Source organism: Micrasema longulum, unplaced genomic scaffold (genome assembly GCF_059751315.1).
Source record: "Micrasema longulum isolate JH-2025_06_02 unplaced genomic scaffold, ASM5975131v1 h1tg000297l, whole genome shotgun sequence".
In the NCBI taxonomy this organism is placed as follows: Eukaryota; Metazoa; Arthropoda; class Insecta; order Trichoptera; family Brachycentridae; genus Micrasema; species Micrasema longulum.
In genome coordinates this window covers 214392-236177 of record NW_028277501.1, presented here as the reverse complement: position 1 = coordinate 236177, position 21786 = coordinate 214392, and the positions used below count along the sequence as shown (strand labels likewise).

Below are 21786 nucleotides of genomic sequence, written 5' to 3'. Positions count from 1 at the left end.
TGAATATCTTCGTTCATTCGTCAGCGATTTCAATTAAAAGAAATTACGAATCAAATTATTATCTTTTAACCATGCCTCTATCATTTTATTGCCCCGGTCTACCCAAAAATATAAAAAGCAAAGTATTTAATACCTACCTATCGTAAAATAAAAATGAAGTAGTAGATTTTCTAATATGTGTCACAAAAACGTATATTTATCTCACCAATAAAGACTATAATTGCTTGAAAATTTACAGAAAGTGAAATAGAAAACCGAACCGTATCATCTATTGGCCGTTAAATTTTAAAAGTCATTTTCAAGATCCCGTCTCGTTCAATGTAGGGTTTTATTTACCATCCAAAATCTTCAAATACAATATTTACTTATTTGCGGTCATCGGTTTTTATAAAACTAGTGTGAAAATGTTCGTAGATTAAACAAGGACCGCTCAAAAACTTTATTCCCGCCAGCTGTGAATCGTTTAAAATAGTATAACCTAAAAATGGCAAATGTCCAACACTCTATTTCCACTAAAGAAATATTCTTGTGGAGACTTTCTCGAGCTGTGTTATGGAGTGTTTTAATGCAGTTTTTCTTTTTGTGCATATACATTTGTGTTTTAAACGTCGATATAGTTCATCCAATATTGTGGATCAAACAGACGTTATTTTTACTGACAAGTGTACACACTTGGTTACGCCTGATACCATCGGCCAGTATTCTCTTCTTACAAGGAGTGTTTTGCGGTAAAGAATACATAATCCAGCACCGTACTTATACAACTCGTTTCGCATTCTTCCTGCATTTATTTTCAATTCAAAATGTGGCGCTGTGCGGTGTACATACACTCTCCGGTGGACTGACTGTCTGGCTGTATCTGTCTATGTTAGGCGGACATTACAGCAGTTTGATCAAGCATAGTGAAATCTCCGATCAGCCGTGCTTAGTGGAAGGAAATCTTTTCTTACTGTTGAGCGGATTTTGGAATGGAATGTATTACTTTTCTAAAGATCACATTCTAACCACGCCACTTCTTACTTTTCCACCTATTCAACAAAGAAAATTCATCCAAGTGAAATCCTCCCTCGGGTCTCTGTTCAGGAAAGCCATGAGAGACTCGTTTCTGCCAATTTTAATATTCGCATTCTTATACTATTGCAAAGGGTCTGTATTTAGAAATGCGATGACGTCCCTTCTAAGTATTGCTATCGAAGATGAGCCACTAGATAAATTATTTTATATGGCAAACCTTTCCATAATATTCTACGCATGGATGTTTTCAACATTGTTTCTGACCACAATGTATAGTATGACAATGTTGTTCAACGTTTACCTTACAGAACAAAATTACTTCCCTATAGAATCGATAGAAAGCACCACAACTTTGAATGAAGCCCTCTCCAACGGGCCGGAGATAGTGACCAAACTGGCGGCGCAGGACCTCATGGAAATGTCCTTCAAGGACAGAGCTCGGCGGAACCTCGTCTTCAGTCTGTCCCAACCTGGAGGTCACCCCACTAACTGGACCAACTTGTCCAACGAGTGTCTCCACATAATCAACTCCTACTGCGGAGAACTGAACAGTATAATTAGCGATGTTAAGTCTGATCTGCCGATAACTTTAACTCCGCCCAGAAGCCTTCACACACCTCCCGAAATGATAAAGAGTACGAGACTGCGAAATCTGGCCTTGTCACCTCCAGTTAGTCCCATGTCCGACAAAAATGCAGAAAATAAAGGAGATTCCATTTGGACAGTTTTAAATAAAGAATTCCAAATCTTTCTATGCGAGCTCTGCAAAAAGCCAGGAATAAGCTATTTCTTCGGAGAAATGACCGAACTAAAGCTCAAATGGGTCGTTCTTCGTGGACAAGTTGTGGCGAGAGTTGCTCAAGGACTTTCACAACTCGTGGCCACGTCTCTACAGGAAGACACATTCGGAGTAGTTCAGGATGACCTTTCTCCGATCATCACGTCCCTCCTTCACCTCAAGCAAACTTTAGACAAGTTGTCCAAGTCCGGAATAGCCAACAAGAAGAGTTTACGGCAAGACATAATAGTTATGCAAATGTTAACGGAGTTGAAATCCGCAGTCAAGAGAAGTATTTACAAGATCACAGTTACATTTGGAGTATTCATTAAAGATATTCCACTGGATTCAGAAACGTTACAAACTCTCCAGCCTTTTATCAACATGCGCGAGGGTTAGCGCAAAATCCGCACTACCCGATTAAAAGACTTATGTTGTTTAATTTTATTAATATAACATTTAATAATGATATGTGATAACTGTTAATTTAGAAAATTTCATCTTTTCAGTGTGAGAACATTGAAACTTTTTTTATAATTTTAGGAATCTGCATATTTTGTGATATAAACTACATGTTTGTTATGTTACTTACATAATATTTCCGTTTTGTCTGAATATTATTAATTAATTTAGTTGTAATATAAGTTTTTGTTACTCAATGGATAAGTAAAAGTCACTGTATTTATTGAAAATGATTTTTTTTATTCAATCAACATACCTTTACATATTTTTCAATGATTTAACAACACACAAATTGTACATGAGCATATTCTGCAACTTCTTCCAACCTTGAATCTGAGCACTTTGAATGTCATCGATGGCCTCTAACAGTTGCGAGGTTTCCACAATAATTTTACTGTGGGTTTTTAAAAACAAACTAAGATAGGACTGTGCTAGCTCAAAATCTTGATTGCTTTCAAACATGTTTGTGAGCATTAATAAGAACTGTTTTAAAACGTCCAATGAACCACCATTATCGGGAGAGAGGTTTGTGATTTCAAAGTCTGTCATTGATGGACCGAAACCTTTGAGAATTTCTAAACATTCGGTGAAATCAGAAGTGTCAGCAGATTTTTGCAATGATTTGCCAAACGCTGTGAGGTTGAGGAATGATTGGGGAATGAGCAGTTTACTCTGATCATCTTTATTAGCATCAGAAAGGTCAAACTGAACTTGTAAGTTGGATATTGTTGGTAGGAAGAATGGAGCAGCCTTAGGTGTTTTTGGTGGAGCTTTAGGTTTGTTCCTTTGCTTGACTATATCCAAATTAAGAAGATTCTGCCATCGAGATGCGGGAAGATTTGACAGTGTAATCAGATCGTCACTTATTTGTTCCGGAGACTTGAACTCAGTGTCATCACCCAAATTTAGTGCCTCGAATTCTTCTAATGTCTCTCGTGGTCCATCATCTGCTGAAGTTGGGAGATCTGTAAGAAGCATTTGAAAAATACTAACAATACAAAATAATCATATTTGGCTAATTTTTGTTGCGCCATTTTTAACAAAAATCACCTCAAGGGTGCTTCACAATTATGAATTTAAACTCACATTCATATTTAAAAAAAAAATATGTTAATTACACAATATTAGCATGAAATATGTACATATATTTTGGTCTCAAGTTTGTGATTCTTCAAACAAATGACAATTTTATTTTTAAGAAAATTTTCTAACATGTTTCTAAAAAATATTTAAAAACATTGAATAACGCGACACTAGCCATGGGACTACAACCTGATTCAATATTTTGAGTATGCTCATATCTTTGTAAACTGAGTGATTTAATTTTTATTAGGTACATTTTTAATTTTTAAATATCATAGAAACTAAAAATATCTGTTCATACATCATGAGTTATTAAATATATTTATAATATGTATTGTTCTAACAAGAATGTACAGTCCATTCAAATCTTAAATAAATTTTGCATATGTTTGCACACTTACAGTTCAATGACAGACACGAACACATTAAAATTTCCTTATTAAATATTCTAAATCCATATTAATGTTAGGTACCAACAAAATGTTTTATAACTAACCCATATATCAAAGGATATACTTTTGTACTTATAGTTGTTTTTAAATTTAACAAATAAATCATTATAATTTCCCCATCCACACCCAGCAGTGCATATTGGGCTACATCAGTACTCCAATTGCAGTGTATCCGGATCAATTTTATTACATGGTAAGGTGATCAGTCTTACGCTTCAGGTGCAAATCCAGGGACAATGAAATATTGCAGTGTAGAATCACCTTTCAAAACAATATTTCACAACCCACCTACCAGGAAATCAAACTCTGGACCTTAAGCATGGTAAGTGAACGCGCCAACTACTAAACTTATCTCCGCTCGATTTTAATTTTATGGATTTTTACCTAAGAGTAGCCATCGAATCGAAAACATCCGTCCAGTGTTCTAGATGTATTTCACACACAGAACTGTTATCTATCTAGACTATCCGCCGGGAGAGAGAAAGAATAAAATATATTTGCAAGTCATACCTAATGTTGGAATGATCAGGTTATCAGGATCTAAAGGCCTGAGGTTGACATGAGCATATAAAGTCCTATTGGCCCACAGGTAAACACCCAACTGCCCCGAATGTGTTGTCGCTAGGAATTCTCCATTCGGAGACATGCTGAGGGATGTGCAGGGACAATCCAACTATAACAAATATAAAAACAAATAATGAATATATAATTTTTTTTTAAAACATTAATGAAAGATACCGAATTCTTTTTTACAAATCTTGGCGAAATAGTTGCATATTATTTAACAAGTTATTTCATCATCATTCCCCTTTCTGCGCCCAGTGGCGCGTGGGACACTGCATTGATAAACTAAATGCAGCAATGTAAAACAAAATAAACTCGACACTTCTGATATCCGTGTAATTTAGGATTATGTCTAAAACCTTGTTGTAAAACATATACCTTTGTATAACATTTATCAAATAGATATTTATATTTATATTGAATTGTATCAAAAAAAGAAACAAGAGAAAAAGACAGTAAATATTTATGAATCTATTAAATTAAGAGAATTTATTTTTCAATATCTGGTTCATTAAATGGAAAATGCATCAGTTCCAAAGTGATTGGCACAGTTTTTTGAGAATTAATTTACTGATTCTATGAGTTTAAGGCGTGTAGTTAAAATAAAGTAACAAAATAATATTTAAAATTAAGCAAAAGAAAACACTAGGAAAAATTAAAGTTAAAAGTATGCTTACTCTATAAATATCAACAAGCTGTCCAGATGGTATATCCCACGTCCTTACAGTACAATCCATAGCTGTAGTTACCAACCACCTAGAAAATACGTAAAATACCTCGGTAGTAATGCGCTTTTAAAGAGACGGCATATTGTATGAAGAGAAAATGTAATGAAAATTTGATTTTCATCAACTTCATTCTGCTGGCGGCCATCTAAACTTGTTTGTCTAGTTTGTTGTATATATCTCATACATTTTTTTTGCTATGGAGCATACTTTTTTCTATACTGTATTTCTAAATATGTACTGTACTTTCTTAACACACACTGTATTTTTTCTTGAATTGTATGTCATTTATATATAAAAGCCTTATAGTCATTAAAATTAATAATGTCCAAAAGTATGCACATATTTGGATTTTTATTAGGATATGAATTTAAAAAAGTTTCAGCTTTAAAACTTGCATGTACTGTGCTTATTCCTTTCAAATTAAATTATTTACATAGAAGTTTAAACAAAATAAAGAGATAGGGGCGGGGCATTCAATCACCCCTATCAATTTCTACACTTCCATATCGCAGGGTTACTACAACTAGGTAACTTCAAAATGGTCATATTTATTTTTAGTACTGGCAACATTTTTTCCGATGTGTTCCCATTGTACTTTACAGGTGCATGCGCATCATGTTATCATTCACATTCACTGTGACTTCCACAATTTTTTTTATTTTAACCACTAGAGGGCGCTTATTAAACGTCGAAATTTAATCTGCGCTAAATGACATATTGAAATTGACTTATTTCTCAATATGTTTCTTTTTGGGGTGATACCGTGTGTGTTGGATTTGTTTCGGCTACCATTGCAGGAGCCATCTTCAGGGTAAACTGAGTAGTGAACTCAGTTTACCCTGAAGATGGGTCCTGCAATGGTAGTAGTGAACTCAGTTTACCCTGAAGATGGCTCCTGCAATGGTAGCCGAAACGTCGGAACAAATCCAACACACACGGTATCACCCGAAAAAGAAACATGTTGATAACAGTGACTTAAAACCTTCGCACCTAACTTATTTCTCTTTGGTTTTTTAAATAGGCTTTTAAGATAAAAATTAGCCACCTGCAAATGATTTCAAACAAAAATTGCTTGGTGGAACAACATTTTTGACACTTTGAATGCGTAGGTATGTGTACCGTGGGGTACTTGAGCCCTCGGTACATACCCTCGGATTCGGCTTTATAACTTGTACGTATTGTACAAATTCCTTATAAATTTAAATATGTATACAGAAGTTTAAACAAAATAAGGGCATTCAATCATTCCTATCAATTTCTACTCTTCCATATTTGGGTAATTACTACAACTGGGTAACATCAAAATCAGCATTTATGAGTTACCCACATAAAACACACTTTTTTATCCTCCTCCGTGAATGCTACAAACGGTCGTGATTCATTTAAGTCATATTACGATTTAATTGCATGACTTGTCTATTTGTAGCATTCAAGGAAGATAAAAAAATGTGTTTTTAGTGGGAAGTTACCTAGTTGTAGAAATTACCTTTTCAAAAACCTCAGTCACTTTTGAATGTTATGTAAAACTAGTGAAATGATTTGTTTTTAAACCTAACCTGCTGTCATGACTGAAGCAAGCATCGTTGATCTTTGAAGAATGCCCATCAAATTTCCTGACGATATTATTAGAGTCCATGTCTACTAGAGTGATGGTGAAATCCTCATTACAGAGAGCCACGAGCCCACTCTCACGATGGCATTTGGTGAAGGAGACTGACTCTTCGAGGCGGAGAATCTTCAGCGGAAGTTTGGCTATAGACAGAAGTAAAATAATTACAACTAAATGCACATTTTGCGTTGATCTAAAAGCACTCCCTCCATACACCCAAAAATATTCATATTGCATAGTCCTGTTTAAAAATCAATTTCCTCATTATGGTATTTAAAACAACTTAACACACATTTTTTCATGACTTCTTCACACAGTTGTTGATGATAAAAGCTTAACCGTTTTAGTGTTGAGCTTTTTTTTGCAAGTAGGTAACCAAAGTGCTGTCAATATTTTTTTTGTTATTAGAAAACAAAAAAATGGTATCAAATAAAATTGCAATAACTTACAACAAAAATTAATTGGTTTTAATAGTTAAATAATAATAATAAATAAATAAACAATGTTTTTTTTTTTGTATAATGCTTTGAATAATGGTTCGCCATAGCACTGCGTCGCACTTTTTGTGAATATCGTTTGCAGAACAATAACACTGTGCTGCACTATAGAGTAGAAAACCGATAGCGGTTAAGTTCATTTTTATACAAACAGGTGAATCACACCAGAGTTTGAAAGGTTAATTAATTGTTCGATGTAACTTACATTCTTTGAACGGCCATATCTTGAGTCTTTTGTCGTGACCGGCAGTCAGCAGGCGGCTATTAAGGCTGTCTGTCTCCACTCCCCTGATGGGCCCCAAGTGCGCCGCACCCCTGACTTCCCCCCACCGCCCCCGCATCAGTCCTGACTGCATATTAAACTTGAATACCTCACCATTACTGTATCCTAAAACATTATAAAAATAATAAACTGATATTTTTTCTCAAATGGGTTAGCTAAAAAAAATCATCTTATTATTTACTTTGTCCTTTAAAAATTCCAATACATCTTGGTATAAAATAAGTAATATTTTTCGTTAACTCCCTTCGTCCTGCGCGATCGAGGCTATTCACGGAGCTGGGACAAGACGATATTGTCTTTTCTATTGTATTATCCACATGTAAACAATATTTAAAACTAAAACCCTGTGACATAACATCTGTTTTGTGTCTGATAGTGAATTAATGTCTACATTTCAACAAAATGTTCTATTGAGCATTGCCTACAGTGTTTTTTTATTATCTAAAGAGTAAGCAGTGTGACAAGTTGAATCATCGTAAGCCGTAGCCTACTAAGTCCATGTTACTTTAAATTAGAATATCCAGTATCCAGCCTAATTTAACTATCTGGCCGGTTACTTGATAGTAGCTCAATATTTAGCCGGATACTGGATAGTAGTTCAGTATATGGCGAATACCTAATATTAATTTAACTGCGAAAATTTACAATTTCGAACTTTCATTTCTATATTAAACATATGAAATACTAACTATCATTTATATTTAAATTGTTTATGTTTGTACAAACCTATAAAGACGAAATTTCCACAGTGCGTGACAGAAAGACACGTGGCGAACACATCACTCGACATCTTGGGTGGGACAAGCTTGTGTTTGCCCATGCGCTTTTTGTCGTAGGACCAAGTGGTCACAATATTTAGACCATTGTGAATGGCCGCTACACTGTCCCACTGCTTGTCCCGTTGCATGGACGCACTGATCTCAGTAATTGCCGGCATGATGAGGTTGTCTTCTACTGTTCTTTCTTAAAATTAAAAAAAATATATGTATCAATATATTTTCTTTTATTAGAAAAAATATGCGTGGATATTATTACGCTCACTAAATTCAAGTGTATAATAAAAAAGTTTAATTAATATATCATCCAAAGACGGTTTCTTAGTATGTATGTGCATCTGCCCGGTAAAAACATTGACAAATCATTTACATTTAAAAAAAAGACCTACAATAAAACAGAAATTTATGGGAACATTATATGCATATTTTATCAAATACAAGTTTAAGATTTTCGCTCGTGGATGCGGAAAGCTCCTACACCAGTTTGAGATGGCAGAAGAAAACAACATATTTAATAAAATACAGAATTTGGTTAAGAAGCGCGAGTGTAATAGCGATATCTGAATAGAAATGTTCTTATCTACTTCATGGCTGAACTGAACTCTACTGAACTACTGACTATTACTGACTTCTTGTAGTAAGGGTTTCACAGCTTTTATAGTAGCTGTCTTCATTTTTCTCTCTTCTTTCGAGTAGAAAATTCCTGGAGGTCTTTCATTTCCCTGACTATTGGCAATTTGACATCCATGCTAGGTAATAAGTATTTTGGATCTTTTGATTTTTTGTTTTTTACGTACAAGAAATGCATGATTCACCTTCTGCACTGTTCTTAAGGCCATAATTGGTAGGTCAGACGACAATCAGTGGCCAGATGATGATAGGTTGACAACAATCGCACTAGCACCAAAAGATCTAGGGAAATTGTCTCTAGCGGGCAACCATTTTATCTTGTCAGCTGACAGAATCATTGTACGCTGATGATTCGTCGACTGAATATTAGTATAAAATTATAGGATTTAGTTATGTACAATGTTAGTGCATATAGAACAAAATACAAACAAAAGCAATGGCATATTTGGTATTCCGATGCGTGAGCTGTCATTGCACATGATATCGCTTGTTTACAACACTAGAGTCATTATATTATATTATTATTAAACCCAATAAAGTACAAGTATGCAAATTGTGAAGAAATAGACAGCCAGTATTTTTGGTTAGGAGCCGCCCATCTTATGTCAAAACGATGCACCTCAAAAACTCAAACTGAGATAACCGCCTTTGAAAATTTTTAAGGTATTAAAATCAGAACTTTTCGATAGATCTGAGAGTAGAATATTTTGAGCCATATTGCGGCAGAACGATGCATCGTTTTGCCATCAAATGGGTGGCCTGTGATATCATCATACCCTTATCTGCACCTGGTGGTACATAGAACACTGCATCAATACACCAAACGCTGAGTATCTCGATCACCTGTTACGTGAAGGTAAGCTGATCAGTCTTATGGTTCAGGCGCTAGTCTAGGGAATATTAAAATATTGAAGTGAAAAGCCACCTAATAAATAAATATTTCACTTCTGTATTGCCGGGAACCAAACCGTAGAATACCACAAAGAGAACTGATCTCTATTCAATTTCCTTTTTCAGGACTAACCTAAGATTATCTAACGATTTGAAAACATTCATCCAGTGTTCTAAAGTCTGTTCATTATTACAAGAATTTCCAAATAAACAAACCTGCCGCATGATATCCGACGGAGAATAGCCCGCTTCACACATATCATCCAAATCCAAACGGCACAGTAAACTTATAGTGGATTGACATTTATTAGATTTTTTTGTACCTATTTAAATAAGATATTTGTTTTTCGTTTTTTTTTAATAGAACTATAGTTAATGATTTTATGATTTAAACACCTCGGTTAATATATAAAAAAAATAAGAAAAATATTAGTGTGCCTTTTTTTTTTTTAGTATCATTAATACACTAAATTTATTTGTCAATTTTTAAAATGTGTAAATGGGGGCTAAATTTCTAACTGTCTATGCGCTCTGTAGCTGCAAGACGTCCTGTAATCTAGCTCCTATCTGTTATAATTTTTTATTGATCTTAATTGAAAACGAGGAACTAGAATCCCAACCGTCCATGCGCTCTGTAGCTGCAAGACGTACTGGGATATTTATTAATTGTACAGCGACCTTGAGGTGATTTTCACAAAAATGGCGCTATATAAATTATCCAACTATATATATATATATTATATATATATATATATATATATATATATATATATATATATTATTTATATATTTATATATATAGATTTACCCAAATATTTCAATTTTGGTGACCATTTTCAACAAGTTGTAAATAACTCACTAGTAGAACCGCGATATAACGAAATCTAAGGAAGCAAAAAAAAAATTTGTAATAACGAATTCCCATATAATGAAAAAAAATCAAAATCATACTAGGTATGTATATGTTATGCGCCGTCGCAAAAAAATGTTGCACGGCCTCAAAAAACAAAACAGACAGACTGACATACTCGGCAGTATTCGAAGAGGTTCGGAGGTTCTCCTTCACACACGCGCTTATATACATACACACGCACACACTGGACACGCACTTTGACAATTCTGGGTGCCGACAGACCGCCGCGCGCCGCCGAAAAGGCCATAAAACCGATCGCATACGGCAGATGCAGCGGCGGCGCAGCTTTAAAAGTGCGAAATAATATTTTCATCTTTAACATTTTTTTCTATTTTGTAATAAATGTACGTTAATGTATTGGCATTTTTTTGTATGAAACAAAAAAGATTTTGTTATATTTATTAACGGGATTTTGTGATATAAATGCATTTTTGTATTAAAAATTTGTTGTAGGGAATAAATTTCGATTTTTTTTTTAAAAACATCATTTTTCGCTCTATCGAGTTTTGTTATATCGCAGTTTTACTGTATTAGAAAATGGAAATCAAGTTGGGGTAGAGTGGGGTTCGAACCTCAGACCTCTGATCTGTGAGTCCGCAACACTAGCCACGGGACCACAACCCGATTCAAATAATATAGTAAAACTTAACAAAAGGGATTTTAATGATAATATCATCAAAATCATTATTTAAATTTAACGTGTACTCTCAGGTAAAAATCCTGCAAAAGGAAATTGACTGGAGATTAGTAGGTCTCATGGTGTACTGGTTGTTGCGTTTGCCAGGCATTAAATGAATAAATAATTGTAAAACAATAAATATCAATCCACCCAATCGTATTTTATCATGCCGTGTAGATTCTTGCCATGCTGTGAAATGAGCTCGTGGTTTGCGCGTGCACAGCGGTCCAACCTCCGTGAATGTAGGATAGTTCTATTTTGCACACAGAGCTGTATTTTTCATTCACAATAAAATGAAGAATAAAACATAATAAATAAAAAAACAAAACATTTTTAGCGACTTACTCTTCATCTTTGAGGCATTCCTATTGTAAGATGCCTTCCCGAGGCTGGCGGGGTGATGTCCCGCAGCTGAGGATAGGATGCGAAGGGAGCTGTCCATACCGGCCGAAAGGAGAGTCTTACCAGCAGGACCTGCGTGGCGGACTACAGTGGGGGCAGAACTGTGACCTTCCCTGGGGAGAAACATTATCAACACAACCTTTACAATTTCATTAAAACAAACATTTTTATATCATCTAGAAATAAGGCCACAAGACCTTCAGAAAGAATTTGAGTAAGTGGAGGGGGCTTTCAATGTGTAGATCTATTGTGACAGGTTATGTAAGAGTCACTGGTAATCTGTTTTTTTCTTTTTCCAAAACACAAGTTATAAAGGGTTTAGATTCATCATCACCATCCCCCTTTCTGCACCCAGTGGTGCATAGGGCACTGTGTTGGCAAACTAAATTCAGCATATTTTGATAATATGTTACGTAAAGGCAAGGTGAACAGTTTAATGCTTCAGGTACCAGTCTAGGAACTATATCCTTTATTATTTGATTATTCATTTTATTTATTCATACAAATATATTTATTACAAAAAAATAATAACGTATCCCTTACTGTACGAGGCCAAGGGCCCTGTGTTGAGTCGGGATAAAACATAATGTAAAGTGGAAGCATGCATATTATTAAACAATACCAAAAATAAAAATTATTACATGAACATATATTTTAATAAACATCTGGACAGCTTAATAGTATATAAATCTGCAATATCTCGCAGCAGTCCCCTGCAATAATCTCTTCCCTTAGACAAAATCCAAACTTGTACACTTTTCCTGAAAATGGCTTTTGTTTTGGAGAACTTGATATGTTCATCCAGGACATTGAACACTCGTGGGGCCACAAAAGAGAAATTTCTCTGAGCAAAACTCATACATATTTTTGGAATTAAATAATTAAAATTACAGGAAAACATCGTAAGATGATTTCTGCTGGGATCAATGTGTCGATGACTCTTTTAAATAAAATTGTCTGATGTCCATTACCTTCATAAATTGAAACAATGCCTCAGATGGGAAAGTGGAGGTGCATTGAAGCATGACTAAGTATATTAGTTTAAACAACCTTTAATATCAATATTTCACATCCACCCTGCCTGGAATCGAACACGGGACCTCTAGAATGGTAGGCAAACGCGCCAACCACCCCACAACTAGGCGGGCCCATCTCCCTCGACTTCCTCATTCGGGACTTTTACCCGAGAGCAGCCATCAAGTTGAAAACACTCGTCGGGGGTTCTGGTTCTACTTTACACAGAACTGTACTCTTTATCTCCCTGGACACAGATATCATCAAACAGAAAGGTTTAAATTACCTTATTCTTAATAATCTGGCTCCTCCGTCGGGCATATCGAAAATCCAGAGTTTGATGGAGTTATCGGCCGAGTTGGTGGCCATCAGGGGCTCGCTCGGGAGGCAGATGGCCCCGGCCACCGCAGCGTCATGAGCCTTCTCCAGTTGCGAGGCCACACGGCGCTCCTCGAGATCCCACATCACCATATGTCCGGCCGTGCTGCCAGTCACCATGATGGGATGCCCGTCGGTTCGGAAGGATATTGTGGTCACTAAACCCCAGTCTTGAGTGAATTCCATTACCGTTTTGTCCACCTAGTTCACGTAAAATCGAAGTTAAAAAATATGCATGTGGCAAATAAAAATATTGCAATAATTATAAAAACACAGTTCCTTGTTTCAGGGCCGAAATTACAATAGGAAATTGATAGAGTTATCTTCAATAGTCTATTAAGTCAAATCAAATTTTCTGTATGAAAAATTTAATACGCACACAATTTTGAAACACGTTTAATTGCAAATTGCGGTGAAGATACTTTAAATTTTCATACAAATATACACATTTTCGTAAAGAAACATAAATTTTACTTTATAAAATCTTAATATGTACCGATGAAGATAGCGTTTGTAATCGCGGCTCAGGTCTCGACTAGCAAGGAATTTTCTAATTTTAGACAGGACTTTTTTTATTACGAGTGATTTTTCATTGGATGATACCAAAAAAATTGAGTTAATATTTACATTTTATGACAGTTAAATTAAAGTTATTAAGTCATTATTACAACTTTAAAACATTTTCAAAACATCATATTAAAACGTATTTTATGAACATTTTAATTGCAATAAAAATTTAAGATAATAACGAATATACAGTCAAACTTGGTTATAACGATCACGGAAATAGCGAGATCTCGTATGTAATGAGGAAACATTTAATGACATTTTAGTTTATGGTTACAGTGGAAATGTGTAAAAAGTTTTCTTTATCCTTAGAGTTACCATTTTGGAAAAATAAAAATGTTTATTCATCTGGATGTGAAATTTAGAAAGTGATATGTTAGTAAGTGTTAAATTTATTTATTTAATATATTTATTAATTATTAAAATGTTCCTTTAATTACCTGTATGAACTATACATATATTTATTTGTTTACTTAGTAACAATATGCAAAGGCAATTGTATTTTCAAATAAACCTCTCTCTGGTATAACAAATAATGCTTATAATGAGCAAATTCCATCGGTCTCATCTTCCTCGTAATAATCAAGTTCGACTGAACTATTTAAAAAAATTGCATGAATAAATCATCCTTTTTAGGATGGATTGAGTATAAAAAAGAAAAAGTTATTGATTAAATGAGATTTGCGACTTTTGTTTTGATTTAATAAAGTGACATAAACTAAACCACTATCTTAGAGGGAAGAAAGAAAAATCAGTCAATGCAAGTAAAAAATACCTTGAGATTGTGGAGAATTATTTTTCCATTCGCAAGACCGATAGCTACCACATCAATGGCCGGCGCTTGTTCGAGAACAGTAACACTGCTCCCCCATCCTTTAAAAGTGTAAACTAATTTGGAGGTTTTAATATTCCAGAGTTGCAGAGATCCTTGATCACTCCCGAAAAGGACTTTGTTGAGGTATGTATTGGGATGAACCATCGTTGTAATTTGGAATGTGTCATTGTTGAAGATAACCTCTAAATGCTCTTTTTCCTCTTTGATATACCACACTTTCAAGACGCTATCTTCATCGATAGATATTAGTAGAATTCCAAATGGTAAAATTGAATGCACGGGGGCTCTGTGACCTTTATACGTATGTTTAAGTTCTGAACCTCTTCTCCAGGCGTAGATATTGCATTCACTAGCTGTGTAAATGTGATATGTATCACCCGAGATGCATGTTATTGGGCCAGGATGCGCTCCGCTTACACTAAGTAAGCTGAAGTGATTGCACCCATACGTGTGGAACCAGTTTCCTACGCTCGTAACGAGGAGAGTTTCCTTTCTGCGTTTTATATATCGGGCAATCACGGGAACATGAGTACTAATATAACCTAGAGCTCGGCACCCTAAGAAGATCCTACTTCGGTCAATTTCAGCCATGATAGAAATGAATTAGAAATATTAAATACGTATTGATGAAATATTAAGTGAACATTATCACATACACTTTTTGAAAAATACGTTATATTTTATATTTATATTAACACGTGAGATGTCAAGACGAGAAAAAGAAACAATTTGACAATATGTCAAATAACTTATTTTCTTTTTATTTATGGCTGCCAAGAACATTATTAGAAAATAATATTATGAAAACTAGTTTTTCTAATACCCCTCCCAACACATTTTAATAACATATTTAATTAGATAACTTAGTATTTGTTTTATTTAAACAAAAAATACATGAAATTAGTTAAATAACTGGTCAAAAATCATATTAACAAATGTAAGTTCTTAACCAAATTTTAAAATGACAATTGTGCTTATGGTAGCACTCGCCAAAGTGATTTGTCTTTGGACATTCACCCACGTGTTTAGTGATGTTTCTGACGTTTCCTTAATACTACGTACATATTCATAATTTCGATTTGCCGAAATGTCGGTCCCAGAAAAAGTATTAATGCGAAAAATAAAAAAGCGTGAAAAAAAAAAGTTGAAATTTTTGCAAAAGAAAGAAGCTGAAATCGCAGAAGTTGGTAAAGTAACGTTTTGTTAAAGCATGTTTGCAATTAACCTTACTTTATTTTTAAAACGAAACAGCTTTCGTCACAATGTCTTTTATTTATTTTAGAAGCTCAGGAAAAAGACACTGAGGAGAATGATACAGTTAAACTTGTGACCATGGATACACTTAAACGTAAAAATGACGGTGAAGATACGAACAGTAAGTTTGACAACACAAATTTTATCCCAGATTTTGTTTGAATTATTCATATTGACTAAAATGTGTTTGCAGTTAAACGTAAAAAGAAACGCACGAAAAAGAAGAGTATTAGTGAAAATGAAGATTCTGAAAATGAAGATAAAATAGATGAAATTAAAGAGGATGACATTAAATCTGAAGACGATTCAAAGATTACCATTAAGGCAGAACATACAAAAGATTTGGGTGAAAAACGTATGTATTTATACTGTTTTTTTTATCACTGTTACTTGTTAGGTCAAATTTAATTTCTTATTGTGGAACTTCAAATCCATAGCGAATAATTATATTATTGGTTAGTACTTATAGCATTAAAATCTATGTTTTGAAGCAAACATTTTTAAATCGGAGCTAATGTTCATTATTGAAATGTTTGACCAAGATGGCCGGGATCTCATTTTATTTATTTTTGAGTATTGTTTATACATGGATGATACAATAGATAGGATACTATTGTCTTGTCTCAGCTCCATCAACAACTTTAACTGTGCAGAAAAGAGCACTGGGACAATACAGAAATTCGGCCGCAGTTCACACCTGAGCGCTACGAAAATTAATACACGACGGCGTTTATTATGACTGAGTTCACTAAAAATACTCTTTATTTTATACCAAGATGTATTGGAATTGTTAAAAGACAGACTGAATATTAAAAAGGAATTGTTTTTGCCCCCATTTTCGGCAGAAAAAAATGCATGGGAGCGGAATCGCCATTGTCATAATGTCCTGTCTGTCCGCCTGTTCGCGAGTTCACACGAGGACAATGCGGCCGCGTGCGGTGGTAAGGTAATCATTGTTTCGCGAAGATAGCCTGTCGCTCTATTTCCTTGACAATGTCTCGGAACAATGTCGTGTCCCACAAATCACAGTTTGCACCTGGACAACCGATTGTGTCCTGGGTCAGAACAATATTGTATTGTCTATGTGTAAAGGATACTTTAAAAATTAAATCGTTCTAGTAAATGATTAAAATGTTTTCAATTTCCAATACCTTTGATTTTTGAGAACTTGGCTGACAAAAGCGCACCGCGTTGCGTTGCATATTCTGTAACTATTACTTGCAGCGTGATAGTGCTGGGCCGCTCTCTAAATATTATTCTTCATCTTCATTCCCTTTCCACACTTAATGGTGCATAGGGCACTGCATTGGTTCACCAATCGCAGCGTATCTTTATATTTTTTCCTACATGAAGGTAAGATGATCAGTTTTACGCTTCAGGTGCCAATCCAGGGATTTTGAAATATTCCAGTGTAAAAACACTTTGTTAAATAAATATTTCATATCAACCATATCGGGAATCGAACCCGAGACCTCTTGCATGGCAGGCAAACGCGCTGACCACTACACCACGAGGCCGGCAGTGACTCTAAATATTCAGAACTACATATACTTCCTACATATTTCAGAAGAAAACGTGTGTTGCAAAATGGATATTAGATATTTTATGCAGTGTATAATTATTTGTATATTGCAATAATGCAACTCATGACTCCCAAAATGTGTTTTTTCTATAGTACCGGGGTCCAGTGTAGGTTTAGAAATTCTCTCAGACACAAAGTTCTCATCTCTGGAAGGGAAGGTGTGCGAGGCTACGCTAATGGGCATCAAGGATATGGGCTTCACCACCATGACAGAAATCCAAGCTCGCTCTATTCCTGCCCTGCTGGAGGGCCGAGACCTGGTGGGAGCTGCCCAAACTGGGTCCGGGAAGACGCTGGCCTTCCTCGTGCCTGCTTTGGATCTCATCAACAAACTTAAATTCATGCCGAGAAATGGTAAGAGATCATTAATTTTTAACATCTTGCGAGTAAGGATGAATATTAATAAAACTTATAAATCCTGAGAAAATTGCAAAAATAAATAATGTTTTCTATTACAATTTTGATGTTATGAAATTATTTCAGTAAAGTGTATTAAACATTTTGTTTTACGCTTTTAAACATCTGAAGACGTACCTAAATGTAAATTATGAACATTTTTGTAGCTTTAAAATCCTTTTTAGAATCTTCTATTATATATATTATCTGACTGAGCCTGAGAAAAATGTGATGAATTCACTAAGTTAAAATGGCAGAACTCCTCATGTTGAGTCGCCATATGATTATTACTTAGAACGGATATCTGAAATTAATTTCAAACGCTGCGATGGGAAGACGACAAAAAAGTATTTATCCCAACTACTGGAAGTCTCTAACTGGAGGGTTGCAGCAGACGACAGATGGAGTTGGAGGGGAAAGTTAATGCAGGCCAATGCTCAATATGGACTGTAGTCGCATTAAAAAAGAATAAATAATTATATTAGCATTTAAGTATGAATTTGTCCCACTTTCATGTTTGTTATTATTTTTCAAGGTACTGGATGCATCATTATTTCTCCAACTAGGGAATTGTCTATGCAAACATTTGGTGTCTTAAAAGAACTTATGAAATATCACCATCACACATATGGACTTATTATGGGTGGGGCCAGCAGAGCTACAGAACAACAAAAACTATCTAAAGGTCTGAAAATGTTTTTTTCTGTTATATTTGAAATAAAATCTTGGTGCTCATGATGAATGTGCCATTATATGAACTACCTTAGACGCAATCATCATTACCGAAGAAAATATCCTTTCTCACTTAATTATATTTGCTATTATTGTCAATTGATTTTTAAATATATTTCATTGTATGTAGAGTAAATAATATATGCGATATTATTATTTTCCAGGTGTAAATATAGTAGTTGCCACTCCAGGTAGACTTCTGGATCACCTACAAAATACCCCAGACTTCCTTTACAAAAACCTTCAGTGTCTCATTATTGACGAGGCTGACCGGATATTAGATATTGGCTTCGAAGAAGAACTCAAACAAATTATCAATCTTTTACCTAGTAAGTTTTTAAATACTGAAACATTCACTGCTTTAGCACTGTGTAAATGAATGTAAAACATATTACTTGTAATATTTATCCAGAAAGAAGACAAACCATGCTATTCAGCGCCACACAAACTGAGAAAACTAAAAGCATCACATCTCTAGCTCTTAAAAAAGAACCTATCTATGTTGGCGTGGATGACCACAAGGAAACTGCTACAGTAGCTGGTCTAGAACAAGGGTAATTATAGTCTCATATTATGCTGTAAACGTAGATAAATCATATGAAATAAAATTATCGCATTAATTATAAAATGACTGAAGAAAGCAAATAGGAGCTTCTTGTGTAAAGGCATTAGGCCATCATTTTGCATACTGTCATTGCGCCAGTAATATTTGTCCAATTATATTTTAAAAATTGTTCAGGAAATGAATAAAAAAATCTTTCTTTTTGATGATGGATTTGATCATAACATAGAGTGTTTCTTTTTCCACGCCCGTTCCTAGATGGAGATGTGGATATCACTGAACGCCTCCAGGTGACCCTATCGCCAGCCAGCACTCTCTCCTCCCTCGTCAATCCCACGTCGCTTAGTAAAGACGAGGCAACTTCGGTTTAGGTTCTCCTGAGGCATGTGCAACACGTGTCCGAGCCAGGTCCATCGCTGCATCCTAAAAACACTCGTTATAGGAGGCTGCGCGTTTGTCTCAGACTTCAATGTTAGTTATGAAATCGAACCGCCTTACACCTAATATTTCCCTCAAGCACTTACTCTCGAAATTCAGAAGTTAAAGTTTTAGTAATGCGCCAAGCGTACCCGTATAAGAGTACTGGCATTATAGAACATTTGAATAATCGGCATTTCGTTTTGACCAAGTATAGACTAGAGTTTTAGACAACATGCATAGTATTCAAAGTTGCTCCAGTGATTCCTAAGTGGGTCGCGAGCTCTTTGTGCTTACTACCATCTCAGTTATGTGAACTCGCAAGTATTTAAAACTGTCAACTTTCTAGATCCTCAGCCCAATATTATAAAGAGGCTGATTAGTTTCAGGACAAGATTTGTTGCACATAATCTAGGTTTTTTTGGCATTAGTATTAAGATCCAGATGAGCAGAGTTTTCCTGCAGTTCGTCAACAATTTCTCGAATATCACCAACAGACTTTTCGAGAACCGCATCATCAGCGCACTCCAAGTCGCACAACTTTAGGGGGGAGTTTGCTTAACGAATATACCAAGATAATCAAGTGTTCAATACTATCATGATGATTAATAAGGCGAAGATGATGGTAGAACTCCAACTATTTAGATTGATGAATATTATCTCTATTTGTTGTCGAGTCACCATGTGATATATCTATAGAACGGATATCTGAAAACATTAACTTTTAATTTTTTTCCACACAACGTTTGACTTGTGTTTGATTATTTTTATTTCCTTTCAGTTATATTGTCTGCCCTTCGGAGAAGAGATTATTAGTATTATTCACATTCCTGAAAAAGAATAGACGCAAGAAAGTAATGGTATTTTTCTCAAGTTGTATGTCTGTAAAGTATCACACTGAATTATTCAACTACATTGATCTTCCCGTCATGTCCATACATGTGAGTAATATATATATATATAGTAGTATCTATAGTAGGGCCAATTTAATAGGTCACATTTGACACTTCATCAAAATTCAACAACATAACCGTGTAAGGGCGGTAATAAAATATTTTTTTTTTTTTCGAATTTAGAACTGCTCAATTGCTTAACTTTTTTCAACCGCGATTACGTATTTATTGCAATAATGACAAAAGAAGGTAATTTTATGATTTACTTTCACTAATAAACCATTCTAAGCATAATAAACTTTTTCTGTTCTAAACGTCGTTACAATGTTGCATCAGTGAACCCCTTTTCTTTTTAAACACTAGGGATGTTACCCAGAAAAATCGAATGTTGATAGTTTTGTTAAATTATGTACTTATCTTATTTTGTTCCTTAAATTTACGATAGAAAATAAAAATGGGACAGGGATTCGACTTATGATTTTTAAAATAAAATTACAGTACCTATAAGTACTTTTTCATAGCAACTGAATTCAATTCACGTGTATTATGTTTGAAGTCCAAATCGATTCATTCACTTAAATCGATGTTTTTAAGCAGGTTACTTCACTATGAAGCTAAAACCGACAAATGTCAAATGTGACCTATTAAATTGCCCCTACAATATATTCTTAATTTAATTATGCTTTATGTAGGCGTATCTGAAACTTAGAGTAGTGGAGATAATGGTAATGTGCCATGGCTGGTTATTACTCCGTTACATTCACCACTCTGTCAAGTTCGAACATGCATATATGGGTATATTTTTTTTCTATCTGTTGATTTTTAATTAAATGCTTAAATAAACCGGATTTTGGTCTCGTGGATAGTGTCGCGGACTTGAAGGTTCTACCACAACTTGATTCCTATTTTCTAACAGTGAGTTATTTACAACTTGTTGAAAATGGCCATAAAATTGAAATGTTTGGGCAAATCATAAGAACGTAAATATTTTTTTTTAGAATATTATTAATTAAAAACCTTCAATGTTTTTGTTGCATGGGTCTGTTTTGTGGTTTAGTGATCAAGGCATGTTTAAAGCACAAGACTGATCAGATCATCTTACAATCATATAGCAAAAAAATATTGCAGTACGCTGCAATTGGCATACCAATGCAGTGCCCTGTGCACCATTAGCTGCATATAAGGGAATGACAGTTTCTTCAGATACATTTGCATTCTTATGATTCACCTAAATATTTAATTTTGAGGGCCATTTTCAACGAGTTGTAAATAACTGACTATTAGAAAATGGGAATCAAGTTGGGGTAGAGTGGGATCCGAACCATGGACCTTTGATCTGTGAGTCCGAGACACTAGATAAATTAGTCTCATAGACATCCCTTTGCTATTAAATCC

At 34.8% G+C, this 21786-nt stretch overlaps 3 protein-coding genes across 4 annotated transcripts in view; 2 read left to right on the top strand and 1 right to left on the bottom strand.

The window, feature by feature from the left end:
* The first annotated feature begins 206 nt into the window (after nucleotides 1–206).
* On the top strand, nucleotides 207–2484 carry Ndc1 (Nuclear division cycle 1). The gene has a single exon (XM_088224568.1). It carries the CDS (start codon nucleotides 485–487, stop codon nucleotides 2189–2191), a length of 1707 nt encoding a protein of 568 aa, XP_088080694.1. The 5' UTR covers nucleotides 207–484; the 3' UTR covers nucleotides 2192–2484.
* Nucleotides 2474–15323, bottom strand: LOC148282773 (WD repeat-containing protein 36). The gene is made up of 9 exons (XM_088224567.1): nucleotides 14496–15323; nucleotides 13062–13354; nucleotides 11705–11874; nucleotides 8197–8433; nucleotides 7393–7575; nucleotides 6638–6833; nucleotides 5031–5109; nucleotides 4300–4462; nucleotides 2474–3219 (listed from the first exon to the last, which is right to left on the bottom strand). Exons 1-9 carry the CDS (start codon nucleotides 15144–15146, stop codon nucleotides 2513–2515), a joined length of 2679 nt encoding a protein of 892 aa, XP_088080693.1. The 5' UTR covers nucleotides 15147–15323; the 3' UTR covers nucleotides 2474–2512.
* Nucleotides 15324–15562: 239 nt separating this feature from the next.
* Nucleotides 15563–21786, top strand: part of pit (probable ATP-dependent RNA helicase pitchoune) — a 34002-nt gene continuing 27778 nt past the window's right edge. Inside the window, exons 1-8 of one of the 2 annotated variants that reach the window (XM_088224565.1) lie at nucleotides 15563–15742; nucleotides 15838–15930; nucleotides 16003–16164; nucleotides 17485–17745; nucleotides 18323–18472; nucleotides 18684–18848; nucleotides 18932–19073; nucleotides 20280–20439. In XM_088224565.1, the coding sequence (XP_088080691.1) occupies nucleotides 15643–15742; nucleotides 15838–15930; nucleotides 16003–16164; nucleotides 17485–17745; nucleotides 18323–18472; nucleotides 18684–18848; nucleotides 18932–19073; nucleotides 20280–20439 (1233 nt within the window). In that variant the 5' untranslated portion in view covers nucleotides 15563–15642. The remainder of the gene's footprint in view (nucleotides 15743–15837; nucleotides 15931–16002; nucleotides 16165–17484; nucleotides 17746–18322; nucleotides 18473–18683; nucleotides 18849–18931; nucleotides 19074–20279; nucleotides 20440–21786) is intronic. The other variant, XM_088224566.1, reaches the window with a different exon arrangement.